Raw genomic sequence first — 26,350 nt, forward strand, 5'->3', positions numbered from 1 at the left:
AACAGACCATTGTCCGCGGCAAACTACCCAGCCTACAGGAGAATGTGACCATGACACCACACAACGCTGCCACCTCTGCAAGACATGCTGGATCATCGACAAAGATGCCATCATCTCACATGAGAACACCATCCACCAGGTACACATTACATACACTTGCAACTCGGCCAACGTTGTCTACCTGATACGCTGCAGGAAAGGATGTCCCAAGGCATGGTATATTGGGGAGACCATGCAGATGCTATGACAACGGATGAATGAATGCCACTCAACAATCACCACGCAAGAGTGTTCTGTTCCTGTTGGGGAACACTGTAGCAGTCACAGGCATTCGGCCTCTGATCTTCAGGTAAGCGTTCTCCAAGGCGGCCTTCACGACACATGACAGCGCAGAATCAAGCAGAGACTGATAGCCAAGTTTCTCACATGAGGACAGCCTCAACTGGGATCTTGGGTTCTTGTCACACTATCTGCAATCCCCATGACTTGCCTGGGCTTGCAAAATCTCACTAACTGTACTGGCTGGAGACAATACACACCTTTTTAATCTGTGCTTAACTCTGTCTCCACTCACATTGTCTGTATCCTTAAGACTTGATTACCTGTTAAAACTTGCATTCCAACCATTATTTTGTAAATTGAGTTTGTGGCTTTATATACCCTGTTTGTGAATAGAATTCCCACTCAGCTAATGAAGGGACAACACTCCGAAAGCTAATGGCTTGAGCTACTGAATAAACCTGTTTGACTTTAACCTGGTGTTGTGAGATTTATTATTACTGTATTTACCCCACTCCAATGCCAGCATCTCCACATCTGTTTATAAAGCCCAGGATCCTGTATGACTTTTAATCACTTTCTCAGCCTGCCCTGCCACTTTGAACAATTTTGCACATGTACCCCCAAGTGTTTCTGTTTCTGTAACATCTTTAGATTCTAAATTTTACTTTATAAAGCTCCAAGTCAACCAGTAAGGATGAGTGATATCATGATAGCACGAGTTGAGATTACTGGTGCAAGCGGTGGACTTTTATCTGAGCTTCTTGCCCTACATACTGCCTGATCTGGAGTGCCTCCAGCTGCTCTATGATTATGAATTTTCAACACAATGAGTTAATTTTAAAGACTCCTATTTATGATGTCTGGTTGTGAGATGTAAGAAGAAAATGTTGAAAGCACAGAGTGGTTATAAGTGATTGCTGTTGCATCCATTAAAAATTCTGTCAGTCTTCCATGATGGTTGTCTGGTAGAATTGCTTTGTTATCCTTACCTGCTGAGATCCAGTGTTTTCTAGTTGTCGATTCTCATTTCTGGTTCTGTTCTATTTGGTGAAGAGTTTCTTTTGAACAATTTTTAAAGTTATCAGTTGAGTGACACAGATGAGTGCTAAGGGTGAACATTTTCCTAAATATCCACAGCGATCAGCTAAAGTTGAAGTAAGAAGCGGTAAAGGACCCTAAAGTATGAGTAATGATAGCAGAGACAACTTTAACCACTGGTTGAAGAAACATTTTGCTTTTCTGTAATCCTTGATCTCACTAAAATAGTCTGCAGTAGGTCAAAGACTTGCTGGACTTTCAGTTTGGCAGAGTTATCACTAGAAATGTTTACCATATTGGTACTGTCACACTTCAGGAAAAAACATAAGAACATAAGAAATAGGAGCAGGAGTAGGCCATCTAGCCCTTCAAGCTTGCCCCGCCATTCAATAAGATCATGGCTGACCTGAGGTGGATCAGTTCCACTTTCCTGCTTTCTCCCCATAACCCTTAATTCCCCTGTGTATCAGAAACCTATCTACCCATGACTTAAATATATTTAGCGAGGTAGCTTCCACCACTTCAACGGGCAGTGAATTCCAGAGATTCACCACCCTTTGAGTGAAGAAGTTCCTCCTCAACTCCGTTCTAAACTGCCCCCCACCGCCCCGCTCCCTTAACTTGAGGCTGTGTCCTCTAGTCCTGCTATCCTTTCGAAGTGGGAAGAATCTCACTACCTCTATCTACTCCGTCCATCCCCTTCATTATCTTATAAGTCTCTAAAAGATCCCCCCTCATCCTTCTAAACTCCAACGAGTACAGACCCAGTCTATTTAGTCTTTCTTCATAGTCTAACCCCCTCATCTCCAGTATCAGCCTAGTGAACCTCCTCTGCACTCCCTCCAAGGCCAAAATATCCTTGCGCAAGTGCAGCGACCAAAACTGCACACAGTAGTCCAGCTGCGGTCTCACCAGTACCCTGTCCAGTTGCAGCAAGACCTCCCTGCTTTTATATTCTATCCCCCTCACTATAAAGGCCAACATTCCATTTGTCGTCTTGATCACCTGCAGACTGGGTTTTTGCGACTCATGCAGAAGGACCCCCAGGTCCCTCCGCACCGTAGCATGTTTCATCTTTTCACCTTTTAAATAATAATGTCTCCTCCTACTATTATTTCTGCCAAAGTGGATAACCTCACACTTGCTAACATTGTACTCCATCTGCCAGGTCCTCGCCCACTCGCTCAGCCTATCCAGATCCCTCTGCAGACTTTCCACACCCTCCACACAATTTGCTTTTCCACTCATCTTCGTGTCATCAGCAAATTTCATCACCCTACACTTAGCCCCCTCCTCCAGATCATCTGTATAAATGGTAAACAGTTGAGGCCCCAGCACCGATCCCTGCGGCACTCTACTAGTCACCAACCGCCAACCAGAATAGCATCCATTTTTAAAACATTTTTAAACAGATTGTAATTTTAAAGCTACTAAGCAGATATTGTAGAATGGAGGCACAATAATTTAGTTCAGTAATTGTCAGTTGCTTCACCCATTTTCCTCTTTGCATACCAACCAAATTTATTAACTTTATTGTTAACATAGCTTTAATATTAAGCAGTACTCATCTTATGTTAAAATTATTCCTTTGTGAAATATGCTATGAAGCTACTCCTTTCTTTTCCAATACTGTTCAGTGATAACATTTTTCTTTTTCTTCCTTGCGTTTCCATCTTCAATCACCTCCAGCACTGCTGCCTCACAGCACCAGGGACCCTGGTTCGTTTCCTGGCTTGAGTCATTGTCCGTGTGGAGTCTGCACATTCTCCCCATGTCTGCATGTGTTTTCTCCAGGTGTTCCTATTTCCTCCCGTAGTCTGAAAGACATGCTGGTTAGATGCATTGGCAATGCTAAATTCTCCTTCAGTGTACCCGTATAGGCCCCAGTGAGTGGCAACTAGGCGATTTGTCACAGTAACTTCATTGCAGTGTGAACATAAGCCTACTTGTGACACTAATAGAAAAAACATACTTCTACTTTAACTCTTAACGCTGTCAATCTCTGCCATTATCTTAACCATTACTACTGAAATCTTTATCTCTTGTCTTCAAACTGAATTATGTGAATGCACTCATGGATAACCTTCCTTCCAAAATCTTCCATAAACTTGAGTTCGTTCAAAGTCTGCTGCCTGTGTCCTATTCTGTAGTAGTTCTTTCTTGTCAATCATCTGTATCAGCACTAGTCTATGTTGGCTCCCTGTCTACTGCCACCTCAGATTTCTAATTCTAATTGTGGTGTTGAATCCTTCCTCTATCACTTTGGTTCGGTGGTAGCCCAATTGCCTAAAGCAGAAGATTTTGCATTGAAATCCCATTCCAGAGACCTGAGGGAGGGAGGGAGGGGGTGGGGGTGGGCGGGTGGAGTGGTGGTGGTGCGATTTTGAACCTGCGTTCTTGTCTATGGGAATGGCGAGGTTGTGGAGGTAAGTATTTCCCTGGGGGAGAGGGACAAGATCCTGAGACCCCTGTGGTGGGCTGGGAGGAGAAGTTTACTCACATTCTGATCAGGGTGCCTTTTAAAGATGTCACCGGATCTCTCTGCAGCCGGGTTTTGCTGGTGTATTGAGGCCCTACCCTTGTACAATGCCGTGAAATATGCCTGCTTGACTTTTTTTGGCAGAATATCATAAAACCAGGAGAGGAAACCAACTGGTTTCTCTGGAGAGAAACACACTGGTTTGCTTGCCGGAAACAACACTGCCATTTTTTTGGGAAAATTCCGACCTTGAGTATGTAATCTAGACTGATACTTCGCTGCAATACTGACCCAGGGGTGCAGTGTTGAATCTGCCTTTGTTTGGATAAGATGAGAAATAGAGACCCCCTATGCCCTCTTCAGTGGGCAGAAAGAAATCCATATCACTGCTCAAAGAAGAGCAGGGATCTTCCTACATTGTCAACATTTATCCCCTCCCCAACATTACTAGTGATTGTAAAGTGCTTTGGGATATTGTAAACAGTGTATCTTCTTACTTTTTTCACACCAATCAAGTGAAGTCACATGTTTTGTTAGAATTGTAAAATCCCTTCGGTGCAGAAAGAGGCTATTCGGCCCATTGAGTCTGCACCGACTCAGCATCTTAACCAGGCCCATCCCCCCACTCTATCCCTGTAGTCCTGTGGGTTTACTATAACTAATTCACCTAACCTCTGGACACTACACGGCAATTTAGCATGGCCAATCCACCTAACATGCACAACTTTGGATTGTGGGAGAAAACTGGAGTACCTGGAGGAAACCCACGCAAACACTGGGAGAACGTGCAAACTTCACAATCTTCCAATGCTAGAATTGAACCCGGGTCCTTGGTGCTGTAAGGCAGCAGTGCTCACTGCTGTGCCGCTGCTATGTTCATTGTGTCTCTCCAGTAGATGATTAATGATACTTTTGAAATAGGATAAATGGCAGTTTACACCATTTTCTACCAATCTATCAAAATGATGTCAGCTGCAGTTCAATCTGTAGCATACTTGCCTCTGATTCACAAGGGTCGAGGTTCAAGCCCTACTTCAGGACTTGAGCATAATTTGTAATGTCATGGTCTGCATAACCCTCATTTTACCACCAAACCGTGGGATCAACCTTAGCTTGTTGTGGAGTTGAAGAGAGTATGCCAGGAGCAGCATCAGGCAAACCTAAAATGGAGGTGCCAACTGATGAAGCTACAACACAGGATTGCATGCATGCATCTAAACATTGGAAGCAGCATGTGATAGACAGAACAAAGTAGGCTCACAACAAATGGATCTGAGCTTTGCAGTAAGCTCTGAAGTCCTATTATATTCAATGTTAAATGGAGGTGGGCAATTAAACAACTAGTAGGAGAAAGAAGTTTCACAAACATCAGCATCCTAAAGAGTCTGTGAGCCCAGCACATCAGCACTAAAGACAAGGCTGAAGCTTTTGCAACCATCTTCATCCAGAAGTGCAGAGTGGATGATCCATCTCTTGAGACCCCAGTATCACAGATGCCAGTCTTCAATCAATTTGATTCACTCCAAGTGATATCAAGAAATGGCTAAAGATAATGGCTACAGTAAAGACTAAGGTTCCTGACAAGATCCCAGCAGTAGTATAGAAGCTGTATAACTAGCTGCACCATAACCAGGGACCTGGATTCAATTCCGGTTTTGGGTGACTGGAGTTTGCACATTCTCCCTGTGTATCTGTGGGTGCTCTGGTTTCCTGCCACAGTCCAAAGATGTGTAAGTTAAGGGGATTCACGGGATAAATGTGTGGCATTGCAGGCATTGGGCATGGATAAGATGCTGTGTCAGAGAGTCGGTGTAGACTTGATGGGCCAAATGGCTGCTTTCTGCACTGTAGGGATTCTATAATAAACTCCTAACTAAGATGTTCCTGTGCAGATGCAATGCTGATATCTGCTCAGTAATGTGGGAAATTGCCACAAAAAAAACAGAACAAATCCAATCCTTCTAAGGGCTATTCAAGGTGGGCAATAAATGCTGGCCTTTTCAGCAATGTACAAATCCCATGAAAGAATTTTTAAAAACTATCAGCCTACATTCAATCATCAGCAAAATGATTGAAGATGTCATCAATCGTAATTTTAAGTGTCATTTACACAACAGTTACTCACTTGCCAAGACTCAATTTGGCTTCTACTAGGGTCAGTCAGCTTCCAAATTCATTATGCCTTCATCCAAACATGGATAATAGTGCTGAATTCAAGAAGTGAGAGGGAGTGATTGGCCTCAACATCAAGGCAGCATCTGAGAAGGTGTGGCATCAAGGAGCCCTAGAAAGACTAAAGTCAATGGATATGATGGGTACAATTGTCCACTGGATGGTCAAACCTAGCACAAAGAAAGATGCAAACATTTCGAGTCTCGATGACCCTTCATCAGAGCTCTGACAAAGGGTCATCTAGACTTGAAACATTGGCTCTATTCTCTCCCCACAGATACTGTCAGACCTGCTGAGATTTTCCAGTATTCTTCTGTTTTTGTTTCAGATTCCAGCATCCACAATATTTTGCTTGTAACAAAGAAAGACAGTTGTGGTTCTCAGAGGCCAAACATCTCAGTCCCAGGAGTTCCTCAGGATAGTGCCCCAGGCCCACCCATTTTCAGCTGCTTCATCAATGAAATGACCTTTTTTCCATCATTTCTGATGATTGTGCAGTATTTCATACCATCCTTCTGATACTGACTGTGCTGACATGCAGCAAGGTTTGGATAATATTCAGGCTTGGGCTGATAAGTGGCAAGTAACTTTCATTCCACACAAGTGGTAATGACCATTTCTGATAAGAGAGTATCTTAACCATCATCCCTTGAGATTCAACAGTAAGACCACTGCTGAATCTCCCACCATCACCTGCAGCCTTTACCATCCAGAAGGCTAAAGGGAGCTGACACATTGAATTACCATTGCCTTCAAGTTCCCTTGCAAGCCACACATTATCCTGACGGGGGAACAAAGTATCTGTTTCTCAAATGTCACTAGGCTGGGCCATCCTTTCTAACAGCTATTGTGCCTGCTGCAAAGTTTGTTTTATACAGTGGACAAAGAATTGCGAGTAGACTTTTTGTTAATACTACAATATTTATTTAAACGTACAAGCAATAATCACTCACCCAACCAACAATAAGTTATCTTGGAGAAATACTAAAGTTCAAGTCCAATACTAGACCTTGACTTAACTTTGCGTGACAGGCAAGTACCCAGGCAGATATTGGCCTTTATCTATATGCTGGTCTCTGTAATCCTCTGCATAGTCGGGTCCTTTGGTCTGGTCTGACACTCTGGCTCTGATATTCCTTCCTCCTTGGGTGTGGTGGCTTTCCTCATGCTGGTTGTTGCTGGCGATGGTCACCATTGTTGTAGCTCACTTGTGAGGTCAGAGAGAGAGAGAGAGAGATTCTTTGTTGCGTAGCATCCTTTATACACTGTTGGTTTTTGCACCCCTTTTGGCCATTGCCAATCACCCTGGTTGATAAAGTCCAATCGGGAGCTGGGACACCAATCTCTGGGTGTGTCCCCAGTGGCCATGTCTGTAGGTGTTGGGGCCACATAGGACACACACTTCTCTCCCAGATAAGGGATTAAGACACCCCATGTCTGGTAAACAACCCCCTGCTTTCTCCCCCCCCCACCCCCCAGTTTGACCAGAAAGTCCTCTTTGTCCTGGAGATGGCCCATATCCTGTGTATTCAGTCATCTGAGCTGCAACCTGTTTTTTTAGGCTGCAGCCTGCTGTTTTAGTTCTTGCTCAATTGTCCCTCTGTAAATCGCCATTTTAGATGGCCCATTTGGCCACACAGCACTGTAGGTCCACCTACAGTAGTTGGACTGCAGTGGTAAAAGAATGCAGCTCGCTACCATCTCAAGGACAATTAGGGATGGTTAACAAATGCTGACCTTTCCAATGACACACATTCCATGAAAGAATAAATTAAAACTTGTGTCATACCTGTGTTTTGAAGGGATAGTGAAGATGGAACTTTACCTTGTATCTAAACAGAGTTTTATCTGCCCTGGGTGCATTTGATGGGTAAGAAGTCTCACAACACCAGATTAAAATCCAACAGGTTTGTTTGGCATGACAAGCTTTCAGAGTGTCTCTCCTCCTTCAGCAGAGTGAGGAGTTGTGTTCACAAACAAGGCATATACAGACAAATTCAATTTATAAGATAATGGTTGGAATGTGAGTCTTTAAGGTAATCAAGTCTTAAATGTACATACAATGTGAGTGGAGAGGGCCAAGCACAGGTTAAAGAGATGTGTGTCTCCAGCCAGGATAGGTAGTGAGATTTTGCAAGCCCAGGCAAGTTGTGGGGGTTACAGATAATGTGACATGAACCCCAGACCCTGGTTGAGATCATCCTTGTGTGTGGAATTTGGCTATCAGTTTCTGCTCAGCAACTCATTTGATGGGACAGTGAAGATGGAGCTTTGCTCTTTATTGACCCCTTGTTGTACAGACTATTTAATGCTAACACAGAATGCATCAAATGGACTGACACCTGTGACTATCAATATAAATTAGCCTGTAAAAATATTGTTATGACTTCACAACTGAATAGCCTTTTGAATGAGGGAATAAGGGAAAGATTTTCCAGGCTTTTCTGTTGGTGGGATCTTCTTGTCCCACTGATGGAGGCCACCCATGGTAGGTCCCCTGGCGGTGGGGTGGCGAGACATACAAAAACTATGGACATAGGTGGGAACAGAAGATCCTACTGGTGGCCACGATGAGCTGCCTTCACTGCCAGAAAACATGCCACCGGGAGAACTCGGGTTGAGTGGGAGGTGTGAGGTGAAAATCCCAAATATCCCAGCCTAAGAATTGCAGGTAGTCATAAACCATTGCTTTAAGAGCAATGAGGTAAAAAGGAAAGAATAGAAGACTGCTCCTTACGCTCGCATTGAAATCTAACTGAAGTTTGCAGTAATAAAAACTACAATGTTCATTTTCTTGTAGCAATTCATTCTTGGGTTGCTACTGGGAGACAATTCTAATCAATATCATGAGCTGATAGCAAACCAAATGCACCTAATGATGTGGGTGGTGGTTTAGAAGTAATGAGTGTGCATGGTTGGGACACGTATTATCCCCAGCTCTCTAGGCATTGTTTAAAGGATGACAGGTACAATTGTTTTTTCAGCTCAATGAAATAATTGTGGTTGAATTTTTACAGAGGAGCTATTATTTCATGCACATTATTTGCAGAGATATTCAGAATGCTTTTGTTGACCTTTAATTATTTTGCACTGTAAACAATAAAGGTGGGGATTGAGCAAATATAAATTTTCATTCCTTTCTGGCTCATGTGAATCCCAAGTGCAATGAGCACTAAATTATCTGCCTAATCCCACTGATTAGTTGATGTGCATTGGCTGACTGGTTTATATGTTCTGATTGATTTATTGGTTGATATGCTTTGATTGGTGGGTGCTCATTGGTTGGGATATCATTTGACTGATAATATTCTATGTTCTCATTTATAGTTTGCTCTTTTGTCGTCCACAAACGATGTCATGAATTTGTCACCTTCTCTTGCCCGGGTGCAGATACAGGACCAGCCTCTGAGGTAAGAACATTTTTGTCAATGCTCAAAGGTTTCAAATATATCCACTAGTAATTATGTAGGAGTGAGTGTGTCAGTAGTTTAATAAATGCTGAACTGCAGGGATTTAGGGTTGAGTAAGGTACATTGCTACGATAGAGGTGTGGACAGTTTGGAATGCAATATCAGTGATAACCAGGTTTTAGAGATTTGGTGTATTGTCAGTAATGTTTAGGTTGTAGCAATCAACGTGGGAGTGTAATGGATGTTTGAAGATGCTTAACCCACATGGACAGGGTGAAAGATTGTTCACGTAAGTCAGTTTCCATTGCCTTTAGGTCCTAACTAAATCTTCTTTCTATACCAGGAAGGACACTGCTATCTCTCTAATGACAGCAGGAGAGTGGTACCCAGGCTTCAGTATGATTTCCTTTGCTGCCACTGCTATTTTCAAGAAATGGTTTCAGTAGCCCCCAGATAGTGGTGACAATCATCCTCAATCACTGTACAGAAGGCGAAGGCCCTTACCCCACTCCCCATCTCATTATCAATCCAATTGTTCCATAAAAATGTTACTCCTGTCTTCAGAATTCTTGTAGCCTCTTGTGAGACCATCCTCTCTAGTGCAATGCTGCCTCATCTGCCTATTCCTTCCAGGTGATGGAAATCAGACTGGGGAGTCTCTCTACTGTTAATGAGCCCACCCAGACAAACTATTTGAGGGGTGTGCAGTGGTTGTGATTTAGTGAGAGCAGAGGCCATAATTTCACCTGCTTGGAGTGGGATTAGGAAAATGAGGAAGGGATTGATGCGTGGAGTGTGTGGGACAATGGGAAGCTGACGTTTTTTTCTTGCATTCTTAAAGGAAATATGTGTTCAGTCTCATTAACACTGAGCGTTGATGTTCTCCCTGACTGGCCTGGTGATCCTTTTTATACAATGATTAATTGTTTACTGGACGTGGTCAGGCAAATATGTATACCTCACCTGGCAGGTGGAGTGAGTAGTGAAGAGTCACACAATCCCAGTTTCGTTTTGCAGTATTTCCTTGCAATGTGCCCACGCAATATTTACTCACTGCAGGAATGTAGAATTCTTCAGAATAACTAAGCAATTACAAACCACAGAAATCTCCTGGCTCTCTTATAAATTTTGTGCCCACACACACTTCTTGTAATATGTAATGGTTATTTATGCAGGGTTGCAAGCAATCAACATTTCAAAAAGCATCCCTATTTTCTCATCATCATTTACTGAGACCCTGTCCCCTAAACTGAGTTTAGCTGAAGTATGTGAGATACCTCCTCATAACAGCAATCAGAGAAAGGTTTTTCCTTTCTGTAATCATTTACCACCCACAAGGGCCATACTCATGTTTACAGTATTCCTTAAGTAATTGAAGTCACTACTGTCAGATGTTCACTGGAACTTCATTATAATAGACTGACAAACTGCATTTATAATAAGAGATGAAAGCAGTCAAAGTGTTGGATTATTGGGGGTTAATTGCCAGTGTGTAAAGGGAGGGAGTTGGTTGATGGCCTGCCAGCCAGGTTCTGATTGGTAGGTATCCCATGTATTCTTCAGCCAATGGTTTATCCCTGAAGTGGGTATGCTAACCTATACACAAAAGTACCTGCTGAATGAAAGTGAGAGGTTTTTGTGTGTAACTTCGATACTTGAAAGTTAGTTTCACAGGAGATATGAGCCTAAAAATTACCAATGGTGATATCAGTGGATGCAAAAGGTCAAGCATGTTTATATGATGCCCTTTAATATTAATTTTACCCTTTGCTAAAATAGCACATTATTCAAATTCAATGTAGAAGTTATCTATAATTCTGGTAGCTGTGGTTTCAAGAGTGGTAGATTTTTGTTTGTTTCATAGTGTTGGTGAAAGACGAAGGCCTAGATTTTCCACTACGTTTTGGCGGGTGAGTTTGATGGTATGAATGGAAAATATTGCAAGAAGGCCTTAGACACATTTCCTAGTGATGGAAATGCAGAATGCAATCGTCCCCTCCCCATATCAGCAGCTGGTCATGTTTCCCACTGTTCAATTTTGGGAACATCATTATGATACATTAGCATACTACTATCAGGTTCATAAGCTGGAATCATATCCCATTTCAAATAAAATTTCCATAGTGGCATGTTGTCAGAACAACATGATGTACAACTGGTTTTGAAAGGCATGCACCTGCCAAACAAAACTCCAAGGGAAACTCTGAAGTGAATGCACTCAAACTGGCACAGCACTCCTGGAGTGGCTTTGGGGGCTAGTCTTATACAAGATTGCCTTCTGGGCTCAGGCTTCATTGAAGGGTTGGAGGGAGAAAGAAGGGTAGAGAAGCCTCAGGCACAGGCTTCAGTGCAGCTGGGGAAGGGGTGGAGTCAGCACAGACTGAAGATCACAGGGTGGGGAACAGCTATGGTGTGGCAGTACCATTGCTCAACTGGGCAAGCTATAATGTCCTCTTAGAAAGGTGGTCATGACATACTGCTTGAGAAGAGTTGGGGAATTCACACAGACTTAAAATTCTAACAGGACTAGATAGGGTAGATGCAAGGAGGATATTCCTGATGGTAGGGGAGTCCAGAATCAGGGGTCACAACCTGAGGATTCTGGGTAGACCATTTAGGACAGAGGTGAGGAGACATTTCTTCACCCAAAGGGTGGTGAGTCTGTGGAATTCATTACCACAGGAAGTAGTTGATGCAAAAACATTGAATGTATTCAAGAGGCAGCTGGATATAGCACTTGGAGCAAATGGGATCATAGGTTATGGGGGGAAAAAGCAGGATTAGGCTACTGAGTTGGATGATCAGCCATTATTGTAATTAATGGTGGAGCAGGCTCAAAGGGCCTGCTCCTGTCTTCTATGTTTCTATGTTTCTATATTTCTAATTCTTAGCATGTGCTGAAATGCCTATTGACAAATGCCACCAATGGGCCAAGCTGAGCGCAAGGCCTTGAAATGATGATTAGGATAGTGCCTGCACCTGAGATAAGAGCTCAGGATGCAGTCGTGACCAAAGCTTTCGCCACTTGGTAATGTGGTGTTGAATGAGGGTGGTATGAGGTCTTGTCTGACCAGCATTCAAACTGGGCATCAGTGTTTTGGCCATTATATAAGTAAGTTGGCTTTGATAAGTAGCTGGAGATGAATGGACAAAGAGTGGTCCTTAGGAAACAAATGCTAACCATCAAGTCTCTCTCTTTGATACTGAAGCGAGAAGACCCATGGCACATGGAGCCTGGTGATCCTTCTCGCTTATGGACAGGGAAAAAGACGTCAACATTGGCAGTTGGTTCACCAAAGGCAGGATCAGAGCCATCAAGAGGAAGGGGAGACGGACCTGCTCCCACGCATAGCATGAACCCCAGAGAGTCGCCGCTTATTGGCAACTTGCTAGGCCCAGGATCTACAGACAGCGCTTGACATACCTGCAGATGTCTGAAAACCAGTGTTGCCAAAGACCATGTATGTCCAGAAAACTGGTTGATCACAAATGCCCCCTGCTATAGGATGTGGTGCCACGATGTCTTAGAGGGAATTACTGCCAATGTCACTGAAAATAATGGTAACATTCACTTTGTATGCCAGTGCTCCTTCCAAGGCTCCACAGGTGACCTCATCCAGGTCACAGACAAAAGAACTTCAAGCATTTTGACTAGGATCAGGCAAACCAGGAAGCAACAGCAATTGGATTTGTGCATTTGTCTGGTTTTCCACAGATGCACTCACATGGCACTTAGAGCACTGTGGCATCAAGCTGTCAACTATGTGAACCACAAGGACTTCCACGCTGAATGTTCAGCTAGACTGCAGCCATACCAAGGTAAAACTGCAAGTGTGTGCATGATTTCTAGGGAGTGCTCACAACTCCTCCTACCTTTGCAGCTCCTCTCAGATCCCTGACCTCTTTCAGGATCTGCAGAGGCTGTAGGGTTGGCAACTTGGGATAATATGGCTGATGATGCTTGTGTGGAGGTCACTATGCGGCAGAGATAAGATATAATGAGACTCATGCTGCAGCTCTCACTTCGTTTGGGCAAACCATAGGGATACTGAAGATAACGTTCTGGTGGCTGGACCAAACCGGTGGAACCTGCAATACAATCCACAGACGGTCTTATGCATTGTCATTGCCTGCTGTGTCCAGCACAGCCTGGCTCTGCAAGAAGGTAAGGAAGTGTCTGAGGAAGAGACAGAGGAATGGTATGGCTATGCCAGTGTGGAGGATGTCAATGGAAATAAGGGCTGAGGATGTTCTCTAGGATGTCAACTATGAGGCTATGGCAATGTCCAGACAAGGTACACAAGCTCGCGTTCATTGAGGCTGATCCTCACTTAGTTGAGTGCTGCCAACCACACCATCATAAGAACATAAGAAATAGGAGCAGGAGTAGGCCATCTAGCCCTTTGAGCCTGCCCCGCCATTCAATAAGATCATGGCTGATCTGAAGTGGATCAGTTCCACTTTCCTGCTTTTTCCCCATAACCCTTAATTCCCTTGTCTGTCAAAAACCTATCTACCCGTGACTTAAATATATTTAGCGAGGTAGCCTCCAGCACTTCAACGGGCAGAGAATTCCAGAGATTCACCACCCTTTTTGAGTGAAGAAGTTCCTCCTCAACTCTGATCTAAACTGCCCCCCTCTTTATCTTGAGGCTGTGCCCTCTAGTCCTGCTATCCTTTCTAAGCGGGAAGAATCTCTCTACCTCTACCCTATCCATCCCTTTCATTATTTTATACGTCTGTAAGATCCCCCCGATCCTTCTAAACTCCAGCGAGTATAGACCCAGTCTATTTAGTCTCTCTTCATACTCCAACCCCCTCATCTCCGGTATCAGCTTAGTGAACCTCCTCTGCACTCCCTCCAAGGCCAAAATATCCTTGCGCGCGTGGTGACCAAAACTGCACACAGTACTCCAGCTGCGGCCTCACCAGTACCCTGTACAGTTGCAGCAAGACCTCCCTGTTTTTATATCCTATCCCCCTCGCTATAAAGGCCAACATTCCATTTGCCTTCTTGATCACCTGCTGCACCTGCAGACTGGGTTTTTGCGACTCGTGCACAAGGACCCCCAGGTCTCTCTGCACCGTAGCATGCTGCAGCTTTTCGCCCTTTAAATAGTAATCCCTCCGGCTATTATTTCTGCTAAAGTGGATAACCTCACATTTGCTAACATTGTACTCCATCTGCCAGGTCCTCGCCCACTCGCTCAGCCTATTCAGATCCCTCTGCAGACTTTCCACACCCTCCACACAATTTACTTTTCCGCTCATCTTCGTGTCATCAGCAAATTTTGTCACCCTACACTCAGCCCCCTCCTCCAGATCATCTGTATAAATGGTAAATAGCTGAGGCCCCAGCACCGATCCCTGCGGCACTCCACTAGTCACCAACTGCCAGTCAGAATAGCACCCATTGATACCAACTCTCTGCCTCCTATTAGACAACCAATCCTCTATCCCGCTTACCCCCAACTCCGTGCACCTAACCTTCTGTAGCAACCTTTTATGAGGCACCTTACCAAAGGCCTTTTGAAAATCTAGAAACACCACATCCACCGGTTCCCCTCTGTCTACCTCACTAGTCACATCTTCATAGAAATCCAGTAAATTCGTCAAACGTGACTTCCTCTTAACGAATCCATGCTGCGTCTGCTCTATCAAACTATTCCTTTCTAGGTGCCTCGCTATTTCTTCTTTGACGGATTCAAGCATTTTTCCAACTACAGACATTAAACTAACAAGCCTATAATTCCCTGCCTTTTGTCTGCTACCTTTTTTAAACAGCGGCGTAACATTAGCCATTTTCCAATCTTCCGGCACTTGCCCGGAATCCAGCGAATTTTGGTAAATAATCACTAAGGCATCCACTATCACCCCTGCCATTTCCTTCAGAACCCTGGGATGCATTCCATCTGATCCTGGGGACTTGTCCACCATCAGTCCCGTTAGTCTATCACGCACTACCTCTCTAGTGACAGTAATGGCATTCAGGCCCTCAACTCCTACCATCCTTCTATCTTTAATGTCGGGCAAACTATTCACGTCCTCCTCCGTGAAGACCGGAGTGCAGTTCCATCAGTGCAGGAACGGTCCACATCTTCACAGGCCAGGTGAATCTCCTCAAAGTCCATGCGAATCCTGAGTTCTGGCATTGACCTTTTGTTGTACCAGCTTGTTCTGCAGGAAGATAGATGGCGAGAGTGCAAGCAGGATGTATGCCAGGCAAGTGGTAAGAATACTTGGTATGTGTGAATGGTGAGTGGGACCAGGGCGGTGACGATAACCCAACTTGCAGGGGAGATGAAGATGTGTGTGCGTGTGTGTGTGTGTGAGTTAGTGTTGGTGTCCCTAGAGCTGATATTGAGAGAAATCCCTGTAGATATGTGGATGTGTGTGTGAGTTCTAAATAATGAAAAGAGTGACTTACCCTGACATGACCAAGGAAATTATTCATCCTCTTGCAGCATCAGATAGCTGTCCTCTTCTGCAGGGTGTTGGCACTGACCAGTGCTACCACCACCTCCCATACTGGATCGATCATCTTGGATGTTGGTCTCGCCCAGAGTGTGGGAATAGAATGTCACCATGGACCTCAGTTGCATTCAGCAGTTGCTCGAGGGAGGTGCCTGAGAATTTTGGAGCAGTATTCTTCTTGGCTTTGATGGCCATAACTTCATAATGGCTTCCTGAAGTGTGCCATCTATGTGCAGGTGGTCTTTAAATATTGTGCCAGATGATTGGAGTGCTGAGGTGATGATGGGGCTGGTAAAAACAGGCAGTTTGATGTGAAATCCATTCCTGCTTATTTTTTTCACTAAGTGCCACATGATATTCTAGAAAAAGTCCTCATTGTCATTGGTGGGCCAAATGCCACTTTCCCCATCCAAAATTGGACTTCACTGATTTCTGGGATGATTCTATCTTAGGTGTAGATGGAATAATCACATGATTTAGGTGAAAACATTGTTGTGGTGGAAAAAATAACCAACATTTGCTAAAAGAAAATTACTACGGATGCTGGAATCCAAAACAAAAACTGAAAATGCTAGAGAGACAACAGAGCTAACATTTCAAATCTGGATAGATTGACAAAGATATCATGGACAAATGGACAAAGAGAATGTAAGTGGTGGTGACCATGTAAGTGGTCGAGACTATGGCTAAGAAGGGTACTGATGGTGGCGCATTAAGAGATCAGTATGTATTAATAACAGAACAAATGTAAGCAACGTAGCAAAGGACAACCTGGAACCGGTAACAGATCGCCCTAGTGGGGTGGGATGGCAGGAGGGGAGATAGTGGTAAGGAGAAAAGAAAAGATGGAAAGCAGGATAAAAAAGGGGATGGAAAAATAAATCAGTGGAAGAAAATAAATTGATGGAAATAAAACAAATGGAGTGAAGATGAAGACGAGAGTTCACAGACTGAAGTTATTGAACTTAATGTTGTGTCCGGAAAGCTGTAATGTGCCTAATCAGTAGATGAATTGCTGTTCCTCCAGTTTACTTTGGGCTTCATTGGAACATGTTTACTGCCTGATAATTGCTAAGTTATCATTTGCTAAGATGGATCAATCCAAAAGAAGGAAACAGCTTTAGCTTATCAACATGCAAATTGCCTTGAATTAGATTCTGTTCATTTATCTAACATCATAAAAGAGTTAATTAATCAGCAGGAAACTTAAAAGAAGACCATGCTGTGTTAAATTTCCTTGCCTTCCTCTGTTAATCTTGTAAAGTCCCAGCTCTCATTAAAACATTGCAACCTATTCACCTGCTCCTGGTTGCTTTGCAGTGTAAATATTTCCATAGTCTCAGCTCACCAGACTTCTAGAAGGATCATTTTTACCTTCCCTGGATTGGGAATTTAGTGGAGCAGATTGTTTGCCCATTGTGGAACCTTAATGCTGAAGCCAATGGGATGAAAATCAACCCATTGTACAATCGTTAGATGATTTTCTTCTATCTGTTCTACCAGATTGACACTCCCCCTGCCACTCACCCACCTTACACACCCCTCCCTGGCACTGAGGGGGAAAATGAATTTTATAGTGTTCATTGAGGTCCAACTCACCTACCTCTGAAATGAGGACAAGGTGAAGTTTGTCATCACTCCAAGAATGGAGTTAGAGTGCAAGACTGCTGGAACAGCTGAGCAATTTCAACCTTGTGCTACCGAAGGATCTGGGTACTATGTAAATATGGTTTGTTGCATTGTAAGGTATGTGAACAGGTGATGAAAAAAAAATCAAGGGGGCATTTGTGAGGAGTTATTTTGTGGACTGAACAATTTGGGACAGCAACAAGTCTCTTTAGAAAATAAAGACAAACTTAGAAAGATCAAAGTTTGTCTTGAAGTTTCAAACAATCTTCTAGGAGTTGCAGTAAAAGTTTTACTGATTTTTTTTTTTCCCCATGAGATTAATATTTAAAACTGTCAATTACTATTCATGTTGAGTCCAACAATTGTGATGTTGATAGATTACTAAGTATTAATTTTGGAGTAATGTTTAGTATTGGTTTTCAACCCATTACATTATGCTTTTGAGAAAAGGTTTGGCTCTGAATGCTTTTGTGTTATGATAATTGTTTGCCTTGGAGCTCTAGTTCAAAGCCTATATTGCTTCCATCATGCAGAAGTCTTTGAACCCTTCCTCATCTCCATATATTTTGTCAGCACGTGACCGGATTACTCCAATAACTCATCTGACAGCATCCCATTCTTTTCTCTGTAAAATTCATTGCATCCTAACATAATGAAATCCTCTAATGGCGAGACCGAGGGGGTTTAAAAAGAAGTGTGAGCTGCTGTTTGTACTAACATTATTTTCAAAGCCTGTATTTTTTTGAGATAGTCCCTAACTGAAAGTGAAACAAAGGCACAGATTTTTGCCATGATGGAAAGCCTCTCCATCCTGATGAAAAATTGAGGCAATGGCCAATAATCCTGAGAACTGCACCCAAACAAGACATTTGCAATTTTTTCAGAGGTGCAACTGGAGTTGGGCTGTGATCATACATGTGCAACTTGTGGAGGCAGCTGGCCATTTTAAACAATCAGCTACCTTCACTGAAGTGGGATATTGGTAGCCTAGGAGTGTGAAACTTGGCATGTGCCATATAAGAGTTGGTCTAATCTTGGAAGATTCATTTGGATAGGTCAATACATCTTTGAATATGGGCTTGGGAGAGGGAAGGCACCCTTTTGGATTATTTAAAATTTAAACATGGTTATGCAAAAAAGAATGCATGAACTCATTGGAACTGTCAAAGCTGTCAGTGATTTTTATCTTGGGGCTTTAAATTTAATATAAAGTATCTGGAGTTCAAAAGAAAAATTGGTGCTTGATATTTCGTTATCAGATTAGTGCTGCAGTGAACTGATTTTACAAGCACCATACTGTGATAATAGTCTGTTAAGTGAGTAGTTTGACAGATCCAAGTGGTTACAGAATAGAAATCTTTGATTTCATAAGAGATGAGTTGAAGGAATTTCTACATATTGAATGTTTTCTACCAAGTGTGTTTTTTGTTTCAACGTTTTAAACAATCAGTAGACATATGGGGCAGAATTTTCTCAAAAATTCTGAGTGTAAAATGTGCAAGAATATTTCCTGTATTCTCACCCATTTTTCCAGTGAGTTTGATGATAATTTACAGCACTCTGTGCAGTACAGAGGAGATCTGTCCCTCCTTACCCATGGACATAGTGCCAACCACACGCCCAATCACTGCCTTGGCTGGTCGCTGCTGTCCCCCCTCCCCTGATCAGCCCATGATGCAAAGCTCTGCCCCCCTTCCTTCCTCTCCTACAGATCTCCCTCTCCCATCAGGCCCTGCCAGTGTCTCAGGCTGGCAGTGCCATAAAGGGCTATGGGTATGAAAGCCATGAGGTTAGGTAGAGGGTTATGGAGGGTATGAGGGGACATGGGGTTGGGTAGAAGGCATGTGTTGGCATGGGGACATGAAAACCCAGTGGGATTGATGGTGGTATAAAGTAGCACAGGTGGCATGAATAGGACATGGAGAGTGTATAGTGAGGCAAGGGATTCAATTTTCATTTGAATTAACGCTGGAGAACAGATATAAGCCTTTCTCCCATTTCTGCACCTAACAGCCTTCACACTCATTCATTCTGGCATCAACAAGTAGAAATTCTAGCCCCCCTCCCTCCAATCCCCAGAATGAAAATCAAAACTTGCCTCCAGCTGTAAAGTGTGTGTGTGTGTGAGCATTTGGTAACATGTTTTGTGGGGATTGCCAGTAAATCTGTGAGATCTGTCGTTGCATGGGCTATTTAAAGTGTAGTATTAGTTCTGTTGACTTACCATAGGTGGCCTTCAAAGGAAATAGCATGTTTATTCCTTAAATAATATTCAGCCCATCAGATATAAACTTAAAAGTAAAAAAGTTTTTTAAAAAAATGTTTATGTATTAGTCCCAAGTAAGGCTTAGATTTAATACTGCAATAAAGTTACTGTGAAATTCCACTTGTCACCACACTTTGGCACCCGTTCGGGTCAATCCATCTGACCAGCATGTCTTTCAGACGGTGGGAGGAAACCCATGCATACACGGAGAGAAAATGCAAACTTCACAGTGACCCAAGCCAGGAATCGATCCCAGGTTCCTGGCACTGTGAGGCAGCAGTGCTAATTGCTATGCCATTGTGCTGCCCTTTACTATCCCTTCAATGCAGGAGGATAATGTCCCCAGCTGCACTATAAGGGTGATGGAGTGACATTTGAAACAGATTGCCACTCTGCTCAAAAGTTCTTGCCTTGACATCAGGCAATCCTATCTCACCCAACCTCTCGCATCAGGCTGGGTGGGAGCTGGGCAGTGCAACATGCTCAAAGGGTTGCTTTGAGGGCTGTAGAATCGAGGGTAAGTAAGCCCAGCTTACACCAGCTTATAACACCAGCTACCATAAACCAGATAAGGTTAAAGATCCTTGACATAATGTGCTTTAAGCAGGTGTAAGGCTGTTGGCCTGGGTGGATTGGGAGGTAGAGAAAGGGATGTCTCGGAGAGTGTTTTGGAGGTGCAAGAGGAATCCCATGGGAGAGGAGGGGGTACACTCAGTGGGGGTCTGTAGATTAATTACCCAGAACTTGGAAGCAATTTTACTGTTTCTGGATAGATATTGATGAAACCAGGTGAAAACCTCCCAAGTTTGTAATTTAAAGCACAATTTTCGCATGGTTCACAGTGCAATGTGAATGTCCTGGGGAAATCTGCACTTCTGAGGCAAAAGCTGTTGCAAACCCTACCTGGGAACCTCCAGGTTGGGTGGTCCTCCTACTCCTACGCCAGCACAGTTTTTGGAGTGTCTGCTGCAGAGAGAACACCATGGAGCTCAGAAGTTATGGTCCACCATTTTGGCCTCAAATCTGTTATGGGTTTCTGCTGTCAATATATCAGCAAGTGCATACCTCATCAATTGCATTATTAAGCTAAATTGCTGTATTAAAGATGGGTGGTGAATACTGACTCAACCTCAAAGTGTATAAAAGGGTACAGCTGGAACAGTTGAGGGTGAATTATAAGGAGTTTGTATTTTTACTGAGCTGTAAAAAGAATAGGCTTGCTGAAGGTTAAAGACAAGCTGCTGTATTATTCCTCCATCATATATTATTAGTGGAATTAACATCTGTTAGTGTGACATAATATTGAAAGCTGCTATTGAAACTTTAAATTCATCAGCTTCAGTGGCACATGTAAATTCCATCAGCTGACAGGGCTGGAAAATCCTACTCTGTTAATTTGGTACAGGTAAAGTTGAGATATGCAAGAAATTCAACCTCAATAATGAGTGCATCTGGAACTGGGGAACATAGCTGCAAAATACAAAGGCCAAACAAGTTTAGATTTTAAGCATTTCATTCCTCTGAGGGAAGGCATGTGATGCGGACTTTCAAAGAAAGGATTTGATTTGTGTTGAATTGGCTGCTTCGATTGGCATTGGACATGTGTCTTGTGATAAGTGGGATTGAGCATTTTAAAGACAAGGGCCACTTAAAAAAAAATGGGTGAACAAGTCTGGCTTGTGGCTTCAGTGAGGCCCCTTTGGACAAAGATTGTGCCAGCCAGGGCTTTCTTGGACCTCCTGTGCTGCACTCCCTTCAATATCCATATGTAATTCATGAGTTGCAGTGCCCTGATCTGAATGCTATATTTCAGACAGGAATTTTAAAATAAGAGTATATGAAGCACTGAGGATGGCCTTGTTTCCATCAGATACAAACCAGGCTGAAAAAGTGAGCAGAGATATCACATGGCTGAACTCTGCTCATTTTCTCTTATTGGCTGTCCAATTAGCATAGCTAAAGTGGCTGAGAATCCATGGTCTAATGTGGGTTACCATTATAACAATCATTCCACAATCTGAAAAGGAAACATAAACAACGGGTTAGGAGGCTGCAAGATTCAAGTTTAAAAATAGTCTTGTTGTCCTGACGTATGATGGTGTGAAGCTGTGCAGGTTAATTGGTTTTCACTGATGGTGAGAGACTGCAATGAGCAGCAGTAGTTTCTAGGTATTGAAGATTGCCATTATTTGTGGAAAGCACTAGAACTCCTCGGTAAGAAAGAACTGGTCCAAATAATCAGGCCTGGAAACCATAGCCGGGTCCGTAGAAGAGAATTGATGAACATTATGCTTCTGTTTTTTCTCGAGACCAATTTGTGTTTCAAGTTTGAAAGAGCAAAATTAAAAAGTATTTGAGAAGTTTCTGATGGCACATGGGTAGCAGTGATACAAGCAATACTGGGATACAGCAGCACCAGGGTTAGAATTGAAATAGTTTAAACCTCTAGTACAACTGGGATACAGTGAACAGGAAATCCACCCATCATTCCTTTCTAAATTTACCTGTAGAAGTTTGAGAGGAAAGCTGAATCCTTTGGTTATAAGTCATCACATCAGGCACTGAGCAGCGGCTGTCTCCATATTTCCTGAACAAAAAGAAACTGTCAGCTTCTCAGGAAAGTTATTAAATAGACACAAGTAGACATTATAATGCTCTTCCCTTCAAATATTGCAAATGTTCTCTCGTTAATGACAGCGGGTTTCTTAGCCTGATTATCAAAAACTCCCACGGCTCAGCCTACAGTGCAGCACCTGAGTAAAAAGCACAGCGTCTACAGTCTCCTCCACCGCCTCCTCCCCCACCACCACCTCATCCGCTGTCTCTTGTCCACCTCCACCTGCCCTTTCTCTTCCCTCAGCCTCTTCTACTGCTCAACTGTTGTTTAATATAATCAACATGTGGCCCTATGCTAAAACTAGACTTGCAGTCCTTTGTTCATGTATACAAAACAACTAAAACAATCAACAGGAAGACACGGGAAACCCATCTTATGGCAGCTTGACTTGGTATACAGGGTATCTGGCCATTGGGCCAGTGTTTCCCTTATTTGCCATTACTGAGCTGCTACGGTGTTAGGAGCAGCGTGGCAACATTATATCAATGGAGTAAATTGGATATAACAATCAAATTCAATTCAGAGTCTCAACAAGTTGACATTCCTGATCCAAGCTGACACGACAGGGCTCTCACCTCCTGTCTTGGGCTTGATCTACATGATCCAAGTTGATTGGAGTAGGCATAGCTCCTTCTCCAAGGCTTGATCTCATTTGCATCTTAGCCAAAAGGCCGAGATGCCACTTTTAAAAATTGCTTCAAATGAATCTAAAATGTAACCTGATGACTTCAACCAAGTGCAACATGTCAATACATGTCAGTTTGCAGTGGCGATTTCACTGGTGAGCAGGCCTACACTTCAGCAATGCCATAGGCATCAAGGTGATCAGTGCTGTTGTGAGTGAAGTTGTGGACAACAGTGCTCCCTGGCATAGATTATTGGTGGTCACATTGAACTACAAGGTGGAGAAGAGAATCCTATCAGTGGAGAGGGCAGGTTCCTTGGTGGGTTCTCATCTTCAGTCTTTTGATTTGATTTATTATTGTCACATGTATTAACATACAATGAAAAGTATTGTTTCTTGCGCGCTCTGCAGACAGAATATACCATTCATAGAGAAGGAAATGAGAGAGTGCAAAATGTAGTGTTACAGTCATAGCTAGGGTGTAGAGGAAGATTAACTTAGTGCAAGATAAGTCCATTCAGAAGTCTGACAGCAGCAGGGAAGAAGCTGTTCTTGAGTCAGCTCATTCGTGACCTCAGACTTTTGTACCTTTTTTCCTGACGGAAGAAGGTGGAAGAGAAAATGTTCGGCGTGTGTGGGGTCTTTAATTATGCTGACTGCTTTATTGAGGCAGTGCGAAGTGTAGACAGTCAATGGATGGGAAACTGGTTCGCATAATGGATTGGACTACATTTACGATTTTCTGTAGTTTCTTGCAGTCTTGGGCAGAGCAGGAGCCATACCAAACTGTGATACAACCAGAAAGAATGCTTTCTATAGTTCGTCTGTAAAAGTTGGTGTGAGGCATAGCTGACATGCCAAATTTCCTTAGTCTTTTGAGAGAGTAGGGGTATTGGGCTTTCTTAACTATAGTGTCAGCATGAGTGGACCAGGACATGTTGGTGATCTGGACATCTAAAAACTTGAAGCTCTCAACCCTTTCTATTTCATCCCCTTGATGTAGACAGGAGCATGTTCTCTACGCTTCCTGAAATCGATGAAGTCCTTGAAAATCCTGTTGCATGGCGTGTCGAATGTCCTGGTTGATTCAGGGAGTTGGGGCCAGAGAAGGAGTATCTGTGCACCCATCTTCCCAGGGGGAGCTAAGGATGAAATCTAGGCCAAATTAGAGAAATGGTTGCTATGTTTTCACAACATCAATTTAATAGCTGTGAGCTCCAAATTCAATGGAGCACATTGTGTCAAGTCTTCAAGGCCTGGGGTTGATCGAAGACTCCAACTACTGGTCTTGTCTTGTCCTTGGTGTTTTTTTGAGAAGGGCAGAAGCAACTAGATGTGATGGGTCTTTACGGTCTGCTGGGCCTAGATTTCTATTTACTGGGGCCTCAGAACAATGATTTGGTGGAGGGGCACAAGTTTAATTGAAATTTGATGGAACTTGGATGTTACTGAATGATCCTGTAATGGCATTAGCCTTTTTAAGCTTTGTGAATGGTTATATTATCCTGTAGTTCATCATTAATCCTGAACTTTGTACCCTCGTGATTATACTCCTGATTTTGTGATAATTTGGGTGATTCACCCAAAACAAAACCAACAAGTGGGAAAACAGATTTTTCTGCCCATTTTTTGGGGTGCATTTTGGTGAATTTCTGGCACTCTGTTTTAGAGTTGCCAGGGGATTCACACCGGTGGGGAAACATAATCCTGGCTGAAACGCCAGCATCAGCACGTTGAGCAGGCTACTGCGCATGTGCCAATCTCTCAGCAACAAGATCGGCACATGCATTGGTTCCCCCATCACCGGCCTCTTGAACACCAGCCTCCCGATGGATAATACTGTACTGGGCTCGCTAATGATGTGAAAATGCCTTGCACTGTTTCCTGGCGTGAGCCTGATTACATCATTAAAAATGGTCGCGAATCCCACTACAGTCCTCCTGCTTACATTTCTGGACCTGCTGTGCTACTTGAGCAGTGCAGTGTGCTGGGAAAATCGTGCCCATTGCCTTTTATCCTGACAAGGGTATATGATGTCTGAGCGCAGAGGAGTTTGACAGCTGTTATTCTGTGAAACCTAGGAGTGTCCATTTTTTTTTCGCTGGAGAAGATTTGTCCACTGACATGCTCTGATCCTGGGTTACCGTTTGCATTCAATCTTGGTTTTGATGTGTGGTAGCATGGGTGTGGGACGGGTAAGGGAGTCTTCCCAATCTGCTTCTGAGCTTGCATCAAATTCTAATTCTTGGGTTTCATTGTTTGCAATACGGAGATGTTTTTTGTATGGGGATTGTTTGTAGGTCTCCTCCTTTCTATTGGGGAGTGTGCTGAATTGGTTGAATGGCATGAAGGCTGTATAGTATTTACTTTTTTATGTGCTATAATTCTTGTATTTACACTGAGGGAGTATTTTTTTGGTACACTTCACTTTATTTATAGACAAGATGAGTAGTGCCTCAGCAGGGTGATGGGCAAATGGTTTGGTATAGCGGGGATAAGTATGACCTTAAATCCTCATTGTGGGTATGGAAAACCCCTGTTTGAACTATTCATGTTGTGTTTTTCTTTTATACTTCTGTTATTTTTGGATTAAGAAATCCTTGCTTGTCTCCTATGAAGGCAGACCAATCATGTATCCTGGAAAAGACTTTGTTCTTTCTTTATTGTCATTGACATCTCTGGTGTTATTGGAATAGGAGGAAATATACATTGGTGTATATTTCTTGAGCATTGTCAGTTAATCGTTGGATGTCTAGACTTTCTTGCTTTCGTCTTTTATATTTACTTGGCTTTGTGAGTAGTGACAATGGTTACTTGATTATGTAACTCATGGAATGTATATTATCCAGTTTGGATTTCTTTTGAGGGGAAATGGATGGAATCTAGTTGATGGCAGGTTCAAAGTGGTGTCTCTGGGCTGCCTTGAGATGGGGATAGTTGGCTTTATTCAATGTATATGGGTGGTGTGAGTATCTATGGCCTGTTGGCCCCTTTTCCCGTATGTCATTGATTCTAGTTTAACTAAATTGAGTAAGTTAGTGCAGTAGTAACTGTGCTTATCCAGGTTAGGTGGCCATCTTCAAGTCCGGCAATGAAGCATGGATTACCTGGCTCTGAGATGATCTAAGTGTTTCTTTCAAGGTTTCCCAGGACTTTGACTTTGTAAGGGATAGTGGCCTTGTCTTCTCCATAACGATCCCAAGGACCCAAATGGGATTATCTGCTAGGAGCTTTGAACTGCACACGCAGTTCAAAAAAATTTTTCACATAGTGAAAAAAATTTTTAAAACGTGCCCCTGCCACGTCGCTCCTGGGCAGCGAAAAGCAGGAGCGATAGCCCCCACAGGTATCATCTCAC

At 43.1% G+C, this 26,350-nt stretch overlaps 1 protein-coding gene across 2 annotated transcripts in view; it reads left to right on the forward strand.

Moving 5' to 3' along the window:
- LOC145354908 (protein kinase C beta type) overlaps nt 1–26,350 on the forward strand; it is a 275,938-nt gene that overhangs the window by 128,955 nt on the left and 120,633 nt on the right. For both annotated transcript variants that reach the window (XM_080206533.1, XM_080206532.1), the window contains exon 3: nt 9,299–9,381. In XM_080206533.1, coding sequence (XP_080062659.1) covers nt 9,299–9,381 — 83 coding nt within the window. The remainder of the gene's footprint in view (nt 1–9,298; nt 9,382–26,350) is intronic.

Source organism: Carcharhinus amblyrhynchos, chromosome 18 (genome assembly GCF_965287045.1).
Source record: "Carcharhinus amblyrhynchos chromosome 18, sCarAmb.v2.hapA, whole genome shotgun sequence".
Lineage (NCBI taxonomy): Eukaryota > Metazoa > Chordata > Chondrichthyes > Carcharhiniformes > Carcharhinidae > Carcharhinus > Carcharhinus amblyrhynchos.